This window comes from Hordeum vulgare, chromosome 7H (assembly GCF_904849725.1).
Source record: "Hordeum vulgare subsp. vulgare chromosome 7H, MorexV3_pseudomolecules_assembly, whole genome shotgun sequence".
Classification (NCBI taxonomy): domain Eukaryota; kingdom Viridiplantae; phylum Streptophyta; class Magnoliopsida; order Poales; family Poaceae; genus Hordeum; species Hordeum vulgare.
The window spans coordinates 108,791,768-108,807,985 of NC_058524.1; the positions used below are offsets into that span (position 1 = coordinate 108,791,768).

Genomic DNA, 16,218 nt, shown 5'->3' on the forward strand with positions numbered 1-16,218 from the left:
TCAATTCATCACATCAAGATAGCAAGGGAAAAATACCATATGATCCAACTATATTTACAAAGCCCATGATCCATCAAGATCGTGACATCTCTAGAACGTGACACACACACACACAAACACAAACACACACACACACACACAAACACAAAGAGATAGAGAGAGAGAGAGAGATCACATAGCTCCTGGTACATACCCTCAACATCGAGGGTGAACTACTCCCTACTTGTCATGGACATTGTCGGGATGATGAAGATGGCCTCCGATGATGATTGCCCCCTCCGACAGGGTGCCGGAGCAGGGCTCTAGATGAGTTTTCTTCGGTATAGAGGCTTGCGGCAGCGGAGTAGAAGTTCTAGTTTAACTATCGGAGTTTCTAGCTTTATAGTATTTTTCAGCATCGGAATCACGTCAGTCGAAGCCATGTGGGCCCCATAAGTTAACATGGCGCACCAGTGGGGTGGGTGTGCCCTGTTGTCTTGTGGCCCACATGTGGTTCACCTCTAGTGGTTCTTCGCTCGGTATTTCTTATGTTATCGAGAAAAAATCATAAAAAGTTTTGGGTGATTCCAAGAACTTCTATTTTCTACATAAAAACAACACCACTATTATTCTGCTGAAAACATCGTTAGTCCATGTTAGCTGTAAATAAATCTTATAAAGAGCATCCAAACCATATAAAAGTATTGTAAACATAGGAAAATATGGCATGAATACTTCATAAATTATCAATACATTGGAGACATATCAGCTAGCAACTAGTTAGACGCGCCGCTCGCGGGGTCGCTCGTGCACAACTTCGTGCATGTTATGTCGGACGTGGTGCCACGACCATCGTCCATGTAGTCGCCATTGTGTGACACCCACTACAATTCTACTCCCCCGTCCTCTGCATCGGCGCTCCTCCGCACAGACTTTCTCTTCGACACCGACACGAGCAGGTCGTTCTCTATGGCGCTGGAAGGAACGCTCATCTCAGACTCAGGGCTCGTCATGTCAGATGCGGTACCGCGGTCACTGTCCACCGCACTCGGAATGGTCCGACACACTCTACATTTCTCCTCCCCCGTCCTCTACCATAATGCTCTTCACACGCACTTTCTCTGTGGCAACGACGCTAGCAACTAGTTCGACGCGGTTGTTGGTGTCAAAATCGTCCAATCTTGAGTAGGGGGTCCGAAATGCGGATCTATGGTTGATGGGTAACAAGAGAGGATGGGGATGGTGTTTTACCCAGTTTAGGGCCCTCTTGATGGTGGGAAAACCCTACGTCCTGCTCTTGCTATTTATTAATGAGATCATACAGAGTACGGGGTTGATCTACTGTGAGATTGATGTTGTGGTCTAAACCCTAATCGTAATGGGTTTGATTTGTCGTACGAGCTACGACCCCCCCCCCCCTCTTATATAGATGCCTCGGGTGTTAGGGTTTACACAAGGTTGGTTACAATAGAGAAGGAATATGCCGATTGCTGCATCTCCTTGAACTGCACGTCAAGTCTTCGAAAGAGTCCATCTTAGCTCCAACACTTCCGCCAAATGGCCGAATAGGCCACAGAGTCCGGCCCACGAAGGCAAGTAGGCAGCCCAAGGACCCCCTAATCTTAGACTCCCTCAGTATCCCCTAAACTAGCCTCCAGTGTCGCGGTTTAGGTCCACTACCTCCTCGGTCCTTCGGTCTTTGGCTTGCGGGGCAAGTTCCGTATTGTATCCGGTTGACCCTTTCTTCCACACTGTTTCTTCATTCATAACCGATGAAGTGCCACAGAGCTCACAAAGAGTAGATATTTTCTTTTCACAAAGTTAATCACACCCTCGATTCTCGCGCGCTAATGGAAAATGGGTGGTTCTTCCCCTAAAGAGAAGGAATCATGCACCATATAACACACACGTAACTCCCATCAATGCTCCTCCTCCTTCCCAACACATCGAGAAGAATCCAGAGGCGCGAAGTCGTGGCGACTACCTTTGGCCCCTCCTCATGCCCTCATGGCTCTCTCCCCGAAGATTGGGCCAGCTGCTCTATCTCGCGCCTCCGTCTACACGAGCTCGAAATGCAGGGGTATCTACCCGACTTAGATTTCGCCCCATTCTGTCATGGGCTAACATCCGCCAATGGCGAGGCCTTTGCAGAGAGCTTTCCTACACCCAACACAACAAAAAGGGTATGCTTCGTTCCCTACCTTTAATGAGGCCTGGGCTTCCCCATCCATCCTTTTTTGCGGGGCTTGCTGGAATATTATGGAATCCAACTTCACCATTTTACCCCTGTATCTATACTACATATTGCAGGATTAGTCGCTCTTTGCGATATGTTCTTAGGATGTGAAGCCCATTTTTAATTGTGGAAGAATTGTTTCTGCCTTGTCCCCCGAACAGAGAGCTGATCATGTATGTAATGCCGCCATGCAGCTTGCCAACCTCTGGACATGTTTCAGCTCCGTTGGTATCGCCAATTGGGATAGGGCTTAGTTTTTTGCCGGATTGGCGCCTATTCCCCTATGAGAGAAAATGAATCTAAGTAGTTTACCTGCGGGGACACCGAAGAAACACTTCTCTGGGTTGAGCCGTATGTCGTATTGTTGGAGATTGTTGAAAGTTTGTCGGAGGTCATCCACTAGCTGCTGACGTGTTCGGTTTTGATGACCACATCGTCCACATATGCCTCCATTGTCTTGCCAATTTGTGTTTATAAACATGTTTGGATCATTCGTTGATACGTGGTAGCATTTTTTAACCCAAAAGGGCATTGCATTGAAGCAAAATGGCCCATAGGGAGTGATGAGAGCGGATGTCGCCTGATCGGATTCCTTCATCTTTATTTGATGGCATCCGGAGTAGGCATCGAGGAAGCAGAGCGAATCGTGTCCAGCGGTGGCATCAATGATTTGGTCAATGCGAGGCAAAGGAAGAGGATCTTTAGGAAATGCCTTCTTGAGGTCTTTAAAATCGACACACAACCACCAAGATTTGTCCTTTTTTGGGACCATGACCAGGTTTCCTAGCCACTCGGGATGGTTGATGTCCCGGATGAATCTGGCTTTGAGCAACTTTGTTAGTTCCGTGCCCATGGCCAGACACTTGGGTTCATAAAAACGACGCGGTGTTTGTTTGACGGGTTTGAAGCCATCTATGATGTTCAAGCTGTGCCCGACCAGCCTTCGCAGGATACCTCACATGTCTGAATGGTGCCAGGCGAATATATCCCAGTTTTCTCGCAAGAATCCGATCGATCGTGGGGTCAAGCTATGCTCCGATGGACGCGGTTTTGTCAGGGTCCGTCGGGTGTACTTGAAACTTGACTATTTCATTGACAGGCTTGAAGGATGTGGTGGCCTCTTGCTAAAAGTCACGTCATCCTTGTCGACCATCGATCTTAATTCGATGAGTTCTTCGGTGCAAGGGCCTCTGAGAGTGCCTCGAGGGCGAGTGTTGCAGTTTTATTTTTGGCCCATAGGGCTCTATCTGGATCACTTGTCAGGGCGATGATACCATTAGGTCTGGGCATTTTTAGCTTCATATAGCCATAACGAGGTACGATCTGGAATCTCGTGAAAGTCTTCTGCCCTAGGAGAGCGTGATAGCCGATTTTGAAGGGTATGATGTGGAAGGTAAGCTCCTAGGACCTGTAGTTCTTATGGGTGCCAAAGACCACATCGAGGGAGACCCGACCCATGCATGGAGCTTCTTTTCTGGGGATAATTCCTCAAAAAGTTGTGCTACTAGGCTCTATGCGGGATCGGTCGAATTGCATTTTCTCTAATGTATCCTCATAGATGAGGTTTAGGCAACTGCTGTCATCCATCAGCACCTTAGATAGTTTAAAACCATTGATGACCCACAAGTATAGGGGATCAATCGTAGTCCTTTCAGTAAGTAAGAGTGTCAAACCCAACGAGGCGCAGAAGGAAATGACAAGCGGTTTTCAGCAAGGTAATTTCTACAAGCATTGAAATAGCGGTAGCAAGTTGTTTGATAGCAAGATAACTGTAACAAGTAACGAGTAGCAGTACTAACAATAGGTTCAACAAAGTATCCCAATCCTTTTGTGGCAAAGGACAGGCCGAAACAGTTTCTTATAATAGGCAAAGCGTCCTCGAGGGCACAGGGGAATTTCATCTAGTCACTTTCGTCCTGTCAGGTTAATTTGTGTTTGGTACTTTGATAATTTGATATGTGGATGGATCGGTGCATGGGTGTTATTGTTACTTGAACAAGCCTCCCACTTATGATTAACCTTCCGCAAGCATCAGCAACCACGAAAAAGTATTAAGAATAATTTCTAACCATAGCATTAGACATAGCACATAAACTCGGGTTTAAGTTTGTGTCACTCTCGCAACCCACCATCTAATTACTACTCCACAATGCATTCCCTTAGCCCCAAAGATGGTGAAGTGTTATGTAGTCGATGTTCACATAACACCACTAAGGGAATCACAACATTCATATCATCAAAATATCGAACAAATATTAACTTCACATGACTACTTGCAACATGACTTCTCCCGTAGCCTCAAGAACAAAAGTAACTACTCATAAGTGATAAACATGCTCATGATCAGAGAGGTATTAAATAGCATATCGGATCTGAACATATGATCTTCCACCAAATAAACCGTAAATCATCAACTACAAGATGTAATCAACACTACTAGTCACACCCCATGTACCAATCTGATGATTCAGTACAAGATTAAGCACAAGAGATGAACTAGGGTTTTGAAAGGAGATGGTGTTGTTGAATATGTTGATGAAGATTGGCCTCTCCAAGATGAGAGGGTTGTTGGTGAAGACGATGGCCTCGATTTCCCCCTCTGGGACGGAAGTTCCTATGACGGAATCGCTTCGCTCGAGGACAAAAGTGATCCTGCCTAGGTTCCACCTCGAGACGGCGGCGCTTCATCTCGAAAGTCCTCTCCTTATTTTTTCAGGTCAAAAGAGAGTATTACGAGAAGATGGTCGCCAAAGGTGGGCTAGGTGGCCCACTACCCACTAGGCCGCGCTAGGGGGGCTGGCACGCCCTGGTGCCTAGTGGGCACCAGGCAGCCCCCTCTGGTACTTCTTTCCTCTAATATTTCTCATATACTCCAAAAAAAAATCCTCGTGAAGTTTCAGCCCATTTGGAGATGTGCAGAATAGGTATCTCTGACGTAGCTTTTTCAGGTCCACAATTCCATCTGCCAGCATTCTCCCTCTTGGTGTAAACATTACATATTATGAGAGAAAAGGCATTAAAATTACTCCATAAAGTGATATAATATATAAAAACACTATAAATAACAGTAGTAAAACATGATGCAAAATGGACGTATCAACCATCTATAATGGGGTTAAGGACTAATGTAGTGGGTGTTTGGTAAAAATTACATATTATGACCGTATTCCAGACTGATCTTCCTGTGTATGTGTGATGGATGTGTTGCTGCCACCATAAACATCTAGTCGGCTTCTTGGAGAGTTGTTTTCCTTTGATTATTTGAGGAGAAGCTCTCATGAATTGTGAGCACATCGTCGTTGCTATGAGTGTTCCCTAGGTGTGACTTGTCATTGAGAATAACTTCTCCGCTTTTAGCCACCTGCCTCACGAACCAACAGGCTCGAAGCATGTGAGTTGAGACGGTGTGAGGTAATGCGGAGTGAATGTGGCAAGGATTATCTCATAGCCTATCTAGTATGCTTTGAGATCCGCCAAGGGGCTTGTTCTTTTTTGACAGCCCGTATTTACTTGGTTGCTGTCGAAGTGTGCATTTTTTCTGAGCTTCTTTGGGTTGCTTGGTGCGGGTTTGCTCTGCATGCAGCTGCTCGGACTGCCAAGTACTTTCCATGGCGCAGTATTTATGTACTAGAGCTGAAAGCACTGTGACGCTATGGATGCGACACCGTGCGAGAGCATTCAAAATTCCCTCTTCTGGGCAGTTATGACGAAATATGTTCATAATATCCTAGCAGTTGTAATATGGTATCCGATTTATGTTCAACAGAAATCTAGCCCAGAAGTGTTGAAATAATTCTCCTAGCGCGTGCTTAACATGCTGGAGGTCCCGTATGTTGGGTCCTTCTTTGATACTTAAATGATTCTTAGATTGGGAGGTGGGTGGGATTTTTTTTGGTGTTTACACCTATTTCTCCGGTATTAACGATTGTGTCGGAGAACGTCGTATAGTCTAGAGCACCAGGCTTGGTGCCTATATGGCTGACTGGACATGACAACTAAAGTTGTCAGAATCGTGATTCTGAATAGGATCGGAGCTCCGTTGGTAGGATCGTGAGTCGTAGAATCATAACTACCAGGATCATAGAAACTTAGATTCTATGAGAAAAATCGTAGAATCGGAGGGGATAGTTTGGATCGTAAGATCTTGAGATTTTAAGACTTGAGTCACGATTCTGACAACTTTGACGACAACTCGCAGTCCGAATTGAATTCGGGGCATGATTCAATCGCTGGGAGTCCGGCTTGCCGGATATTTGGACGCACATGGTCTTGAGTTCCGGTGGTCGAGAGGGCGAGCCCCCCTTTGGTTCCTCAATGGTGGTGATTAGGTGAGTTATGGGTGGGACATAAATTTTCCTATCGTCGGGTTTGATTTCGATCTGGTCATAAACCGATGGTTGGTCATGGGACACTCCCATGACATGTATTCGGCCAAGCAGCTCATCTGATTTCTCAATATCCCCTGCGTCCGTGAGTCTGGAGCCTGTGGGATTCACCAGGGGCATTGTCGCCTCCTGGGTATTCGGAGCTGGGATTGAGATGCAATCACCGGCTGTTGATTCATATTTCGCGTCCGGTTTGGTACCCGAAACTGGAGCCTGAGCGTGAGCTGTCTCAAGGACAGGATCCACCTCCTGTGATGTTAAAGCATCTTTGGGGTGTGGAGTTACTAAAATAAGATATCCCCAGGGATCGGCGACGAACCCTAAGTTTTCGAACCGAATCTCGTAATTGGGGGTGAAACTCCCGACCTGGTCTAGGCGACTGGTGGGATCGAAATGTAGGACGACGTTGCCGAACGCGGAAATCTGCCCAGGGATGAAGATATCCCCGGTACGGACTTCGTTGCTGATGACGATTCGAGCCATCGATCCTTCTTGTGAACCTGCAGCGGAGCTCTCAATGAAAGCACCAATGTCAGTGTCAAAACCGGGCGATCTTAAGTAAGGGGTCCGAACTGTGGATCTAGGGTCGATGGGTAACAAGAGACGATGGGGACGTTGTTTTACCCCGGTTCGGGCCCTTTTCATGAAGGTAAAACCCTACGTCCTGCTCTTACTGTTTATTGATGAGATCGTACAGAGTACAAGGTTGATCTACTACAAGATCAATGTTGTGGTCTAAACCTAATCGTAATGAGCTTGATCTGTCCTACGAGCTACGACCCCCGACTTATATAGATGCCTGGGGTGTCAGGGTTTACACAAAGTCGGTTACAACAGAGAAGGAATATGTCGATTACTACATCCCCTTGAACTACACGTCAAGTCTTCGGAAGAGTCCATCTTAGCTCCAACACTTCGCCAACATCCGAATATGCTAGAGAGTCCAACCCATGAAGGCGATTAGGCGGCCCAAGGTCGACACCCTATTCTCAGACTCCCTCACTGGCGCCAGCTGAAACGCTCGCCCAAAACTCCGTGCTCGTAGTGTCGGTCGAGGCGTCGCAGTCACTGTCCACTATAATCGTGAGGCACGGTTTAAGTGTGTGTATGTTAAGTACAAGTGTTAGCTTTTAATCATATCCCGCATATACAATCAAACACCATATAGTTGTGTGAGCCGAGCCAATGCAGACAATCAAACACTACGTCAAAACTGTTCTCTCCTAATGTGAGAGGCCTAAATACCGGCAATCAAACAATATGCAAATATTAGTTTTTAGCGTACAAAACACACCATATAGTTTTCTCTGGACCAACAAACTTCGCCTTATCTCTGATTTTTTTTTCGAAAAAAAAGATATGAACAAGACATTCAATACAAGCAGAGGGACACTAGTACCTTGCGAAATTTTTCACCAAAAATTCCGTTTCATCAAACGAATAATGCACAGAGCCCGAATCCGATTTCAAATGGAAGAGCGAAGAAACGGGACCGGCAAGTTTGCCACCCAAGTCGAACTGCAGAGTTTCAGCTCCTTTTGGTAACCGGACACGCGTTCAGTACAAAGCTCTCCGTGGTCATCAAATACAACTACGCCCTGCGCGTGCATCTCTCAAACCAATCGCCGCCGATCTCCCCAAATCGCCGGCGTCGAATCAATCAACCCCCTCCCCTCCAATCTAGAATCAGCAGAGCAGCCGCCGGCCGGCCAGGATGGAAGGGCTCAACAACGTCGACGACGATGTCTTCCAGCATTACCGCCTGAACCCTACAGATGTGGAGGCCGTCACCTACTACCTCCCACGCCTCCTCGCCGGCGAGACGCTGCATTGCGCCGAGAAGCTCATCCACCGCGCCGACGTCTACGACTGCGAGCCCAAGGATCTCGCCGCCCTCTACGCGCCCGTGCCGCAGGCGGTGAGCAGCGGCGACCGCTTCTTCTTCACCCCGTGCAAGCGCAAGAAGGGAAGGACAACGCGCTGCGCGCGCACAGCCGGCGGCGGGACCTGGACCGTCAACACGACCACGGTCATCAGGCACGCCGGCGTCGAGGTCGGCGAGAGGAAGAACCTGTCGTTCAAGAGGAAGGGCAAGTCCACCGGCTGGGTCATGGAGGAATACCGACTCCTGCCGCCGAAGGCCGTCGTCGCCGACGAGGAGAAGGTCTTCTGCAAGATTCACTTGTCCCAGCACCCTCCCGACGAAGCCCGCCGTGAATCGGCCGCGTATAAGCTTCAACAACGACCGGAGCCGGCGCCGCAACCCGCGCCGCAACCAGAGCACGTAGGAAAGAGGCCAGCGCCGGCTGCCGCGGCCGATCCACATCCGCCGCGCCCCATGAAGAGGATGCGGGCTGCCGTTCCCGCCCAGGCAACCGCCACACCGTCGTTCGCCGCTGCAGCACCGGTTTCCTTGCCGCTGCAGCCTGAACCCATACCTGAAGCTGATGACGACATGTTTTCTTGCTCAATGGAAGAGCTTCTCGGGGACGTGCAAGTGGAGGAAACTCTCCCGGTCGAAGCTAGAAACGACATCCAACAGAATTTCTACTCTGAACCAGAAGAGATGGAAAAGCTTTTCGCTGATGCTGAAGAAGAAATCATGGGGACTTTCAATGCCGAGGCTGATCTTCACGCTCCAGTTGAAGCAGGGTGTCAGGCCGAAGAGGAGCTCGACATCCAGACGCTTTGGGCACTCTATAAGACTATAACTATAATGGATGAAGCGACAGCAGAGCAGGAGCGGCCGGCCGTCTCGACGAACGACAAGTCTTCCATGGTCCAAGACAATTCGCCGCCCATCTCCTTCCATCCATCTGAAGCAGAGTGGCACGCCGACGAAGCACTTGAGAAAGACAACGCCGCGTCGGACCTTCAAGCTCCATCGCTTCAGGGGCACGACGACCACTTGTTCAACTCGCGGCCGAGCTGCTTCGATCCATTTGAAGCAGCGTGGCGGGCCGAAGAGGCGCTCGAGAACGAGAATGCCGCGGCCAATCTTCAGGCTCGACCGCTTCGGGGACACGACGACTTCTTCTCGTCTTCAACTGTATACTGAATCTGATGTTGAAATTCTTATCAAAATGTATATGAGGATACTCATTCGCTGGTACAATTACGATCTCCACGGATGTAGTACCTCTGAGCAATTTGCTCCACTTGTTCATGTAAGCTACGACAGTTGTTGTTCTTGCCCCTGTTATCGATGTTGTGAACTTCCTGTTTGCTGTTTTGTAATCTGTAGTCAGTACCTCTGAGATATTTATTCCACTTGTCGATGCTGAACATAGTGTTCGTTGTTTCTTAATCTGTATGATGTTGTGATTACCTCATGGTTCCAGTTCTAAACTTTTTAGTAAGAACTTAGAGCTTATCTCGTGGTTCTGGTCAACTTTGATTCATGGTCCACTACTCACATTTAGTAGTGACTTGGTTCAGTTCTTTGGGATTCTAAGCTTGTGATCCTTTCATTTTTAGGCATGTACTGTAGTATCTTGCGTCCCTATGATGTTGTGAGTAGGTTGCACATTTGTTTTTGTATGAATCAACTCTGAAGCAGTTTAGTGAGGTTTGCTCTGTACTCTCATTTGATGAGCCAACAACTTAAGCAAGTACTTCGTATATGTGGAGCAATCTCTGTATCTTAAGCATGCGCAACTTTGGTACATTACTTCACCTCTAGTGTAGGTTTGTTGTGATGTGCTCCAGCCAGACATGACTTGCTTTTGTTTTTACTCTGACACTGGCCTTTTTTCTTTGGACTCCAAACTTGTGTTGTGGTTGGACGTTTGGTACGGTTGTTTTATATTCCTTTTTTACCTAAAAAATACTCGTAGTTAAAGAAAATTCTCCCTAACTATAAGTATTTAGGTACATAGAAAGTACAACCTTCGTTTCAAAATAAATGACTCAAAAATGATTAAACTTTATACTAACGTTAGTATAAAGTTTATTTATTTTTATTTACTTATTTTGAAACGAGGGGAGTAATATAAAATAGGGGAAACCGACTTTCGTTCGTAGTATGCTCTAGCAGTTTAATACACAAGCCCTTCTCACTTATATTATGACTTAAAAGAACAGTAGGTAGCCTTGCAACGTTTATTACTAGTAACAAGTGGCCAACCCGACCAAGACCTTCGGTTCAAAGGGTAGAACCTTAAAGTAAAACATAACCATGTAAATACAGGCAGTTCGTCTCCTGCCTGGAACTACGTCATCAACTCGGTTCAAAGAGTAGACAGGAAATAATATGACTCTATTTCATTTCAAATTCAGACAACATTCATTCGTTTAAATCTTCCATTTCTGTATGTCTGTATCTGCACCAGAAAGAACGATGATAAAACAGCCCAATATCCACATTAAGTTAATTAAATGATGTTTCATCGGTTATTAACATCTCAACTGACACACACGTTTAGTTTATAGCTGTTAGGAATTAATTAATTACATCAATTAATGGTTAATCCTTGTCATGTCGGTTTCCATTTTTAGCAACCACCTATTGTAATCGCCTTTGTGTCAAGGATATATGTACCATAATTTTATCAATGAAAGACATTGTTCATTCTCATTCCTTTCTCTCTCGCTTTACCCTCTTCACACGTTATCAGCTTGCTCGAGAGCGATTTGGCCACAGAGAACAAGAAAAGAGTGACGGGCGTAATAACGGCGAAGTGTCTCTCTCGCATCTGGAGGCAGAGACACGGCCGGCGCTTGGCACTCGGGCGCGTGTCTGTGGACACCACGGAGGGCCCGGCGAAGCCACTCTCACGCGTGGCGCTCGCGCCTGCGCTACCCATCGGTGTCGAGCGGTAGCGGCCCCTCCGGTGCGACGCACGGCGATCGGCGCGGCAACCACCGGCCGAGTACGCCGACACAGCGACGACATCCGATGCATGGGCTACTCCCAGCAACGCGTTGGAGATGGCTCTCGGTTGGTATAGAACAACACCAAACACGATGTAACATCCCAAAATTTATAATTTTGAAATGTTAATATAATTATTAGATTGATTGTTTGTTTGTTTGCTGAGTGTTTGAAACTTGTGTAAAATTTGAAACTTTTCGAAACTTTTGAATGAGAGGGAATAAAATGACTTTCCCCTTCTTCGGTGAATTCAAATTCAAGCTTTTAAAAGCAAAGAGAGAAGATGACATGACTTCTTCAACTATAAAGAATTTGAACGGAGATATTTGCATTGAATTCTTTTGCATTTCCATTCGTTTTCTTCGTGCAAGAAATGCCGGGAAATACATTCTAAAGAGCGGAGGAACATGACCCTCAAATACCCGGGCATTTTGAATGTTATTTGCACCCTAAAACTTAGAGGGTCATTTGAAAATTATTTGCAAAAGAAAATAAACCTTTTAGGCAATTTTGTGAAAATAATTTTTTCTGAAGTTTTTATTTTTGCCGTGGAAAAATGCCCATCATTTATATTTTATTTTTCTGATAATTTTAGTATATAAAAACTCTTTATTCCGAATTGATTTGATTTCCTTTTTAACGTTTTAGTTTCCTAGTTTTGAAAATAGGAATAGAATCACTTTTATTAGGAATACCTCCTGGCCCATTAAAACCTTTCCCTATTTTGGCCCAACAGAGATCATCTTCTTCCTCCTTTCTTCTTCACGTCACAGAAAAAACTTGCCTTCCATGGAGAGGAGATCCCCACCTCCGGGATTCGCGAAATCCTTTCCTTCCCAGCGCCTCCCGTCGCCTCTATAAGAAGCCCCACGTCCTCCTCGTTCCATTCCCATTGAAATCGCCGCCTCTCCTCGCCTCTAGCTCGCGCACCCCTCGCCGGAGTTGGCCACCAGAGAGCTGCAGAAAATTCACGGGAGCTTCACACCTTCGGCCCCCCTGCACCCTCCTCCACCTCGCCTTCCTCCACCGCGCCTCCCACCCTTCGGCCCCCCTGCCACCCCACCCCGCCACCCCTCCACCTCCACCTCGCTGCACCTCCACCTCGCCTCCCCTCCCTGGAAACCAGCGAGCAGCAGCACACCAGTAGCTTTCCTCCTCCACCTCGCCCCCCCTACAGCCCCCCTCCACCTCGCCACCACTCCCCTCCCTGGAGCCCCCACCTTCGACCCCCCTTTCCCCACCCCTCGCCGGCCCCTACCCCACCTACCGGAGCTCCACCACGACAGCCCCATCGGCCACAAGCACGGGATCACCTTCCCAGCCGAAGGTAACCTCTCCTTTCTCTGTTATTTCTATTTTATTATTTTGTAGCCATTAGATCTCTATTAGAGGGTGTAGATTAGATCTTAGGATACCTTTTCGGTTTAGAGTAGAAAACCGGCGGTTTTTAATTCACTTATTCTTTTAGCCAGCGAGTTTGCTAGTCCTCGGCCGTTTGCTCCTAAGTTTGCAGCAAACATCCCCCGCAGCCTATCACAACATGCCACGTGTACCCCCTGCTAGTTACTAGTTAGCTTCAGTTTTTCTGTCTAAATTGCAAAAACAGAAAGTTTCAATCTTGTTTAGCCCACAACTTTTGATCCCGAAGTCCAATGATAGTGATTCTTGTTCCAGTAGACTCCAATTTTTCTGTAGTTGTTAAAAACATATAATTTGTCTCTGTTTGAAATTTTAAAATATAAGTTAGATCAGATTTAGTTTAAACCTTGTTTTGCTTATTCCAGGAGTTTAAAAATAGCTTTTAATTTGATTCCTTCTGGTACTGATCACTAGTGATCTTATTTATCAGTGGTAAAAATTTCAGATTTGTTTGAGTATTTTAGCTCACTGTTTATTGTGAAACAATTTCTGTTTCACCTCTTTTAGGATTTCGGCTAATTCATTTTCTACTTTTGTTTTAAAATATTTTCTTTATTATTCAAAAACATTATTGTTTTGTTTATGTTAGTTAACAGTAGTTTTTCAACAAGTTTCTATTTTATTTCTATTCGTTATCATGAAATCAATTCTAGTTCCTTTGTAACTTGTGATTGGTTTCTACACTGTTTCAAATCCCGTTTGGGAATACTTTCAAAAAGTTTTGTGAAAAATACTTTATTTTATCTTAGTTAGATTTATATCTTAGTTCCTTGTTATTATTTTCTGTTAGACAAAAAACTATTTAGTGTTTGACGTAGTAGAAGACTCTCTAGTCTTATTTGAAGTTTCCTTCGGATTCCTATTCGCTCTCTCTTTTGTTTTGATTGCTAGAATGATTGCTAGTATGAGTGCTTATGTGAATGATATGTTTGTTATATAGATTTCATCGGAGAGTGACGAGTAGTCTATCAAGTTATTTTCTCGAGAAATTCTTCTTCGTTAACATCACCAGGCAAGTCACTTTAATCATACTATCACCTATGTTTTATGCATTGTAGTTCTATCATCCTATGCCCAAATTTGCATGCTGCTTAGGTACTTGGAAATTTTAGTATAGACTGTAGTATCATGTGGTAGGCACTCAACAAACCCGATACTTGGCCCCGGGACGACAAATTTCATATTGCTATGCTTGAGTAGACGGGATTTCGGTTGAGTGCATAACACGAGTGATGCGAGGTTGATTAAATAATCAAGACCGGTTAAGACAAGATTTTCAAGACCTGGACGCAATGCAACTCTGGGTGGAGGACGGTTGATCGGCTCCCTGGAGAACCCAGTGGATACCCGGGATGCCGGGGACGGCCATGACATCCTGCGGAAAGCTTCACCCAGGCTCAAAGAGACGGACGGATATTTTCAAGACCCAAGGCTTACCTGCACAGCCACAAGTCATTATGGGCTCTGGCTTGGTTGGACAACGCGGCGACTCTGGACAGGCGGTGCTAGCAGATGTAGAAGAACGGTAGGAATGGATGGGCACCGATAGGGATTCAGAGGGACCCGTTGAAAGACCATGTTTTGATCATCCAGTCTTCTAACACCCTGAAGTGCGAGGACATACACGGAGGCAATCAAATCTTGTGGGGAACGTATGCAAAACTCTGCAGAGTACTCAAACCTAATCGATTAGCCGTGTCCACGGTCATGGACGACTTGAGCCAAAGGAACTGGAGTTATCTGGATTTCTCAACACCATTAAATATATTTGATGAGGGTAATTATTGACAACTCGGGTACGAGAACTGGTTGGCGGAACCATCTCGTTAACAACCAACAATGTAGTATCATTTTGCTTTTAGCCCTCTCTTGTTGTAGGAGAAAAATTTGCTTTACGCTAAAACTTACAACCCCACCTGCCATATATGCATATAGTATAGATGATTACTTTTCACCCCTCTCTTATGTGACTTGCCGGCATATTCAATATGCTGACCTACACGGGTGCAACGTATTATGTTGCAGATATTCTTCTTCGACGAGTAAGAGTACGATTCAGGGTTACGGTCTACACTCAACTTGCCGTTGGTGTTTATTGGGACTCCACTCCCTTGACCGCTTCCGCTGTGATATTTAAGGTATATATCAATTTTACGTTATTTACATGTGATTGCACTTTGATATATATATTGATGTACTGTGTGTGCCAGCATACTAATCCAGGGATGGCACAGATACACAGAGGCTTGACTCGTCTTGAGTCGGGTCGCTACACGCGATGTGTTGCGGAGACGTTGTCGTGGCCATCGGCCGACGGGCGGAAGCGTGGTCCTCAGCCCGGGCGGAGGCAGCCCATGAGGCGCAAGACGCAGTGGCGCAACCACCGGTCTGCCGGCAGACACGCATGCACGGCAGCAGTGGTTACCAATGGCCGCAAGCACACATTAGGGAATCTTATCCCTTTGGCTATTGTTTGATTCAGTCTCGAGACTTCGTCCTAACTACTCTATCCTACTAGTTTTCTCCAATTATAATTATTTAGAAACTGAATAGTATTTACAAATCCCTGTAACTTGGAGATGGGTCATTTGGCTAATTGTGTTATGCATATTAGAGCCTAGTATTGTTCTGCATTTCAGGCCATCAGGCTTAATACTACTTGAACACAAGCCCTCACGCTCATTGTTATTATAGATTATGGTCGAGTGCTAAGGTATTAAGTTATGTTATTAGCTATGTCGATCATTCCATCCCGAATGGACCCCAAGATATTAGCATTCTTTTGTGAAACAACTATGCTTTACAATTGAATTTTTTATTTCTCTTGCAAATCTTGGTATAAATCCAAAACAAGGATTACGTAGTGTCATACTTAATATGACGACATCCAAATTTATTTATAAATCATAAGGTATTGATGGCATCTACTGCATAATTCACAGATTATCCATTAGTATTGTGGGGTCTACGTCTTGTCATTTTAATAAGATGATTATCCTCAACATGTTCTTCCAAATATTAATGTGACTAATTCAAATTTTGTTAGTGAACCACAAGGTACTGGTGGCATCTACTACACCATTTCTAGATTAACCATCACTAAGGTCTACATCTTGTCATTTAACAAGATGACTACCTTCGCAATGCTCTTCCAAATATTACATTGTTGGCATCTATTACACCATTTGTACACTTTGCTTGAATATGCCACAGAAAACAATACAAATATTTTCATATACAAATGATTACCTTCTATTACATTGGTAAAACACATGGCACTAGAGTCGATGTCACTATTTCTAATTATAGTGTCATTCGTCCATCAA

The 16,218-nt window shown here is 45.5% G+C and overlaps 1 protein-coding gene across 1 annotated transcript; it reads left to right on the top strand.

Moving 5' to 3' along the window:
• Positions 1-8,218: 8,218 nt before the first annotated feature.
• LOC123413071 lies at positions 8,219-9,885 on the top strand. Its single transcript, XM_045106018.1, has one exon. It carries the CDS (start codon positions 8,315-8,317, stop codon positions 9,656-9,658), a length of 1,344 nt encoding a protein of 447 aa, XP_044961953.1. The 5' UTR covers positions 8,219-8,314; the 3' UTR covers positions 9,659-9,885.
• The last annotated feature ends 6,333 nt before the right edge of the window (positions 9,886-16,218 follow it).

Bases quoted from the DNA above. Each gene is read 5' to 3' on its own strand.
- LOC123413071 (XM_045106018.1), top strand. From the start codon at position 8,315: ATGGAAGGGCTCAACAACGTCGACGACGATGTCTTCCAGCATTACCGC.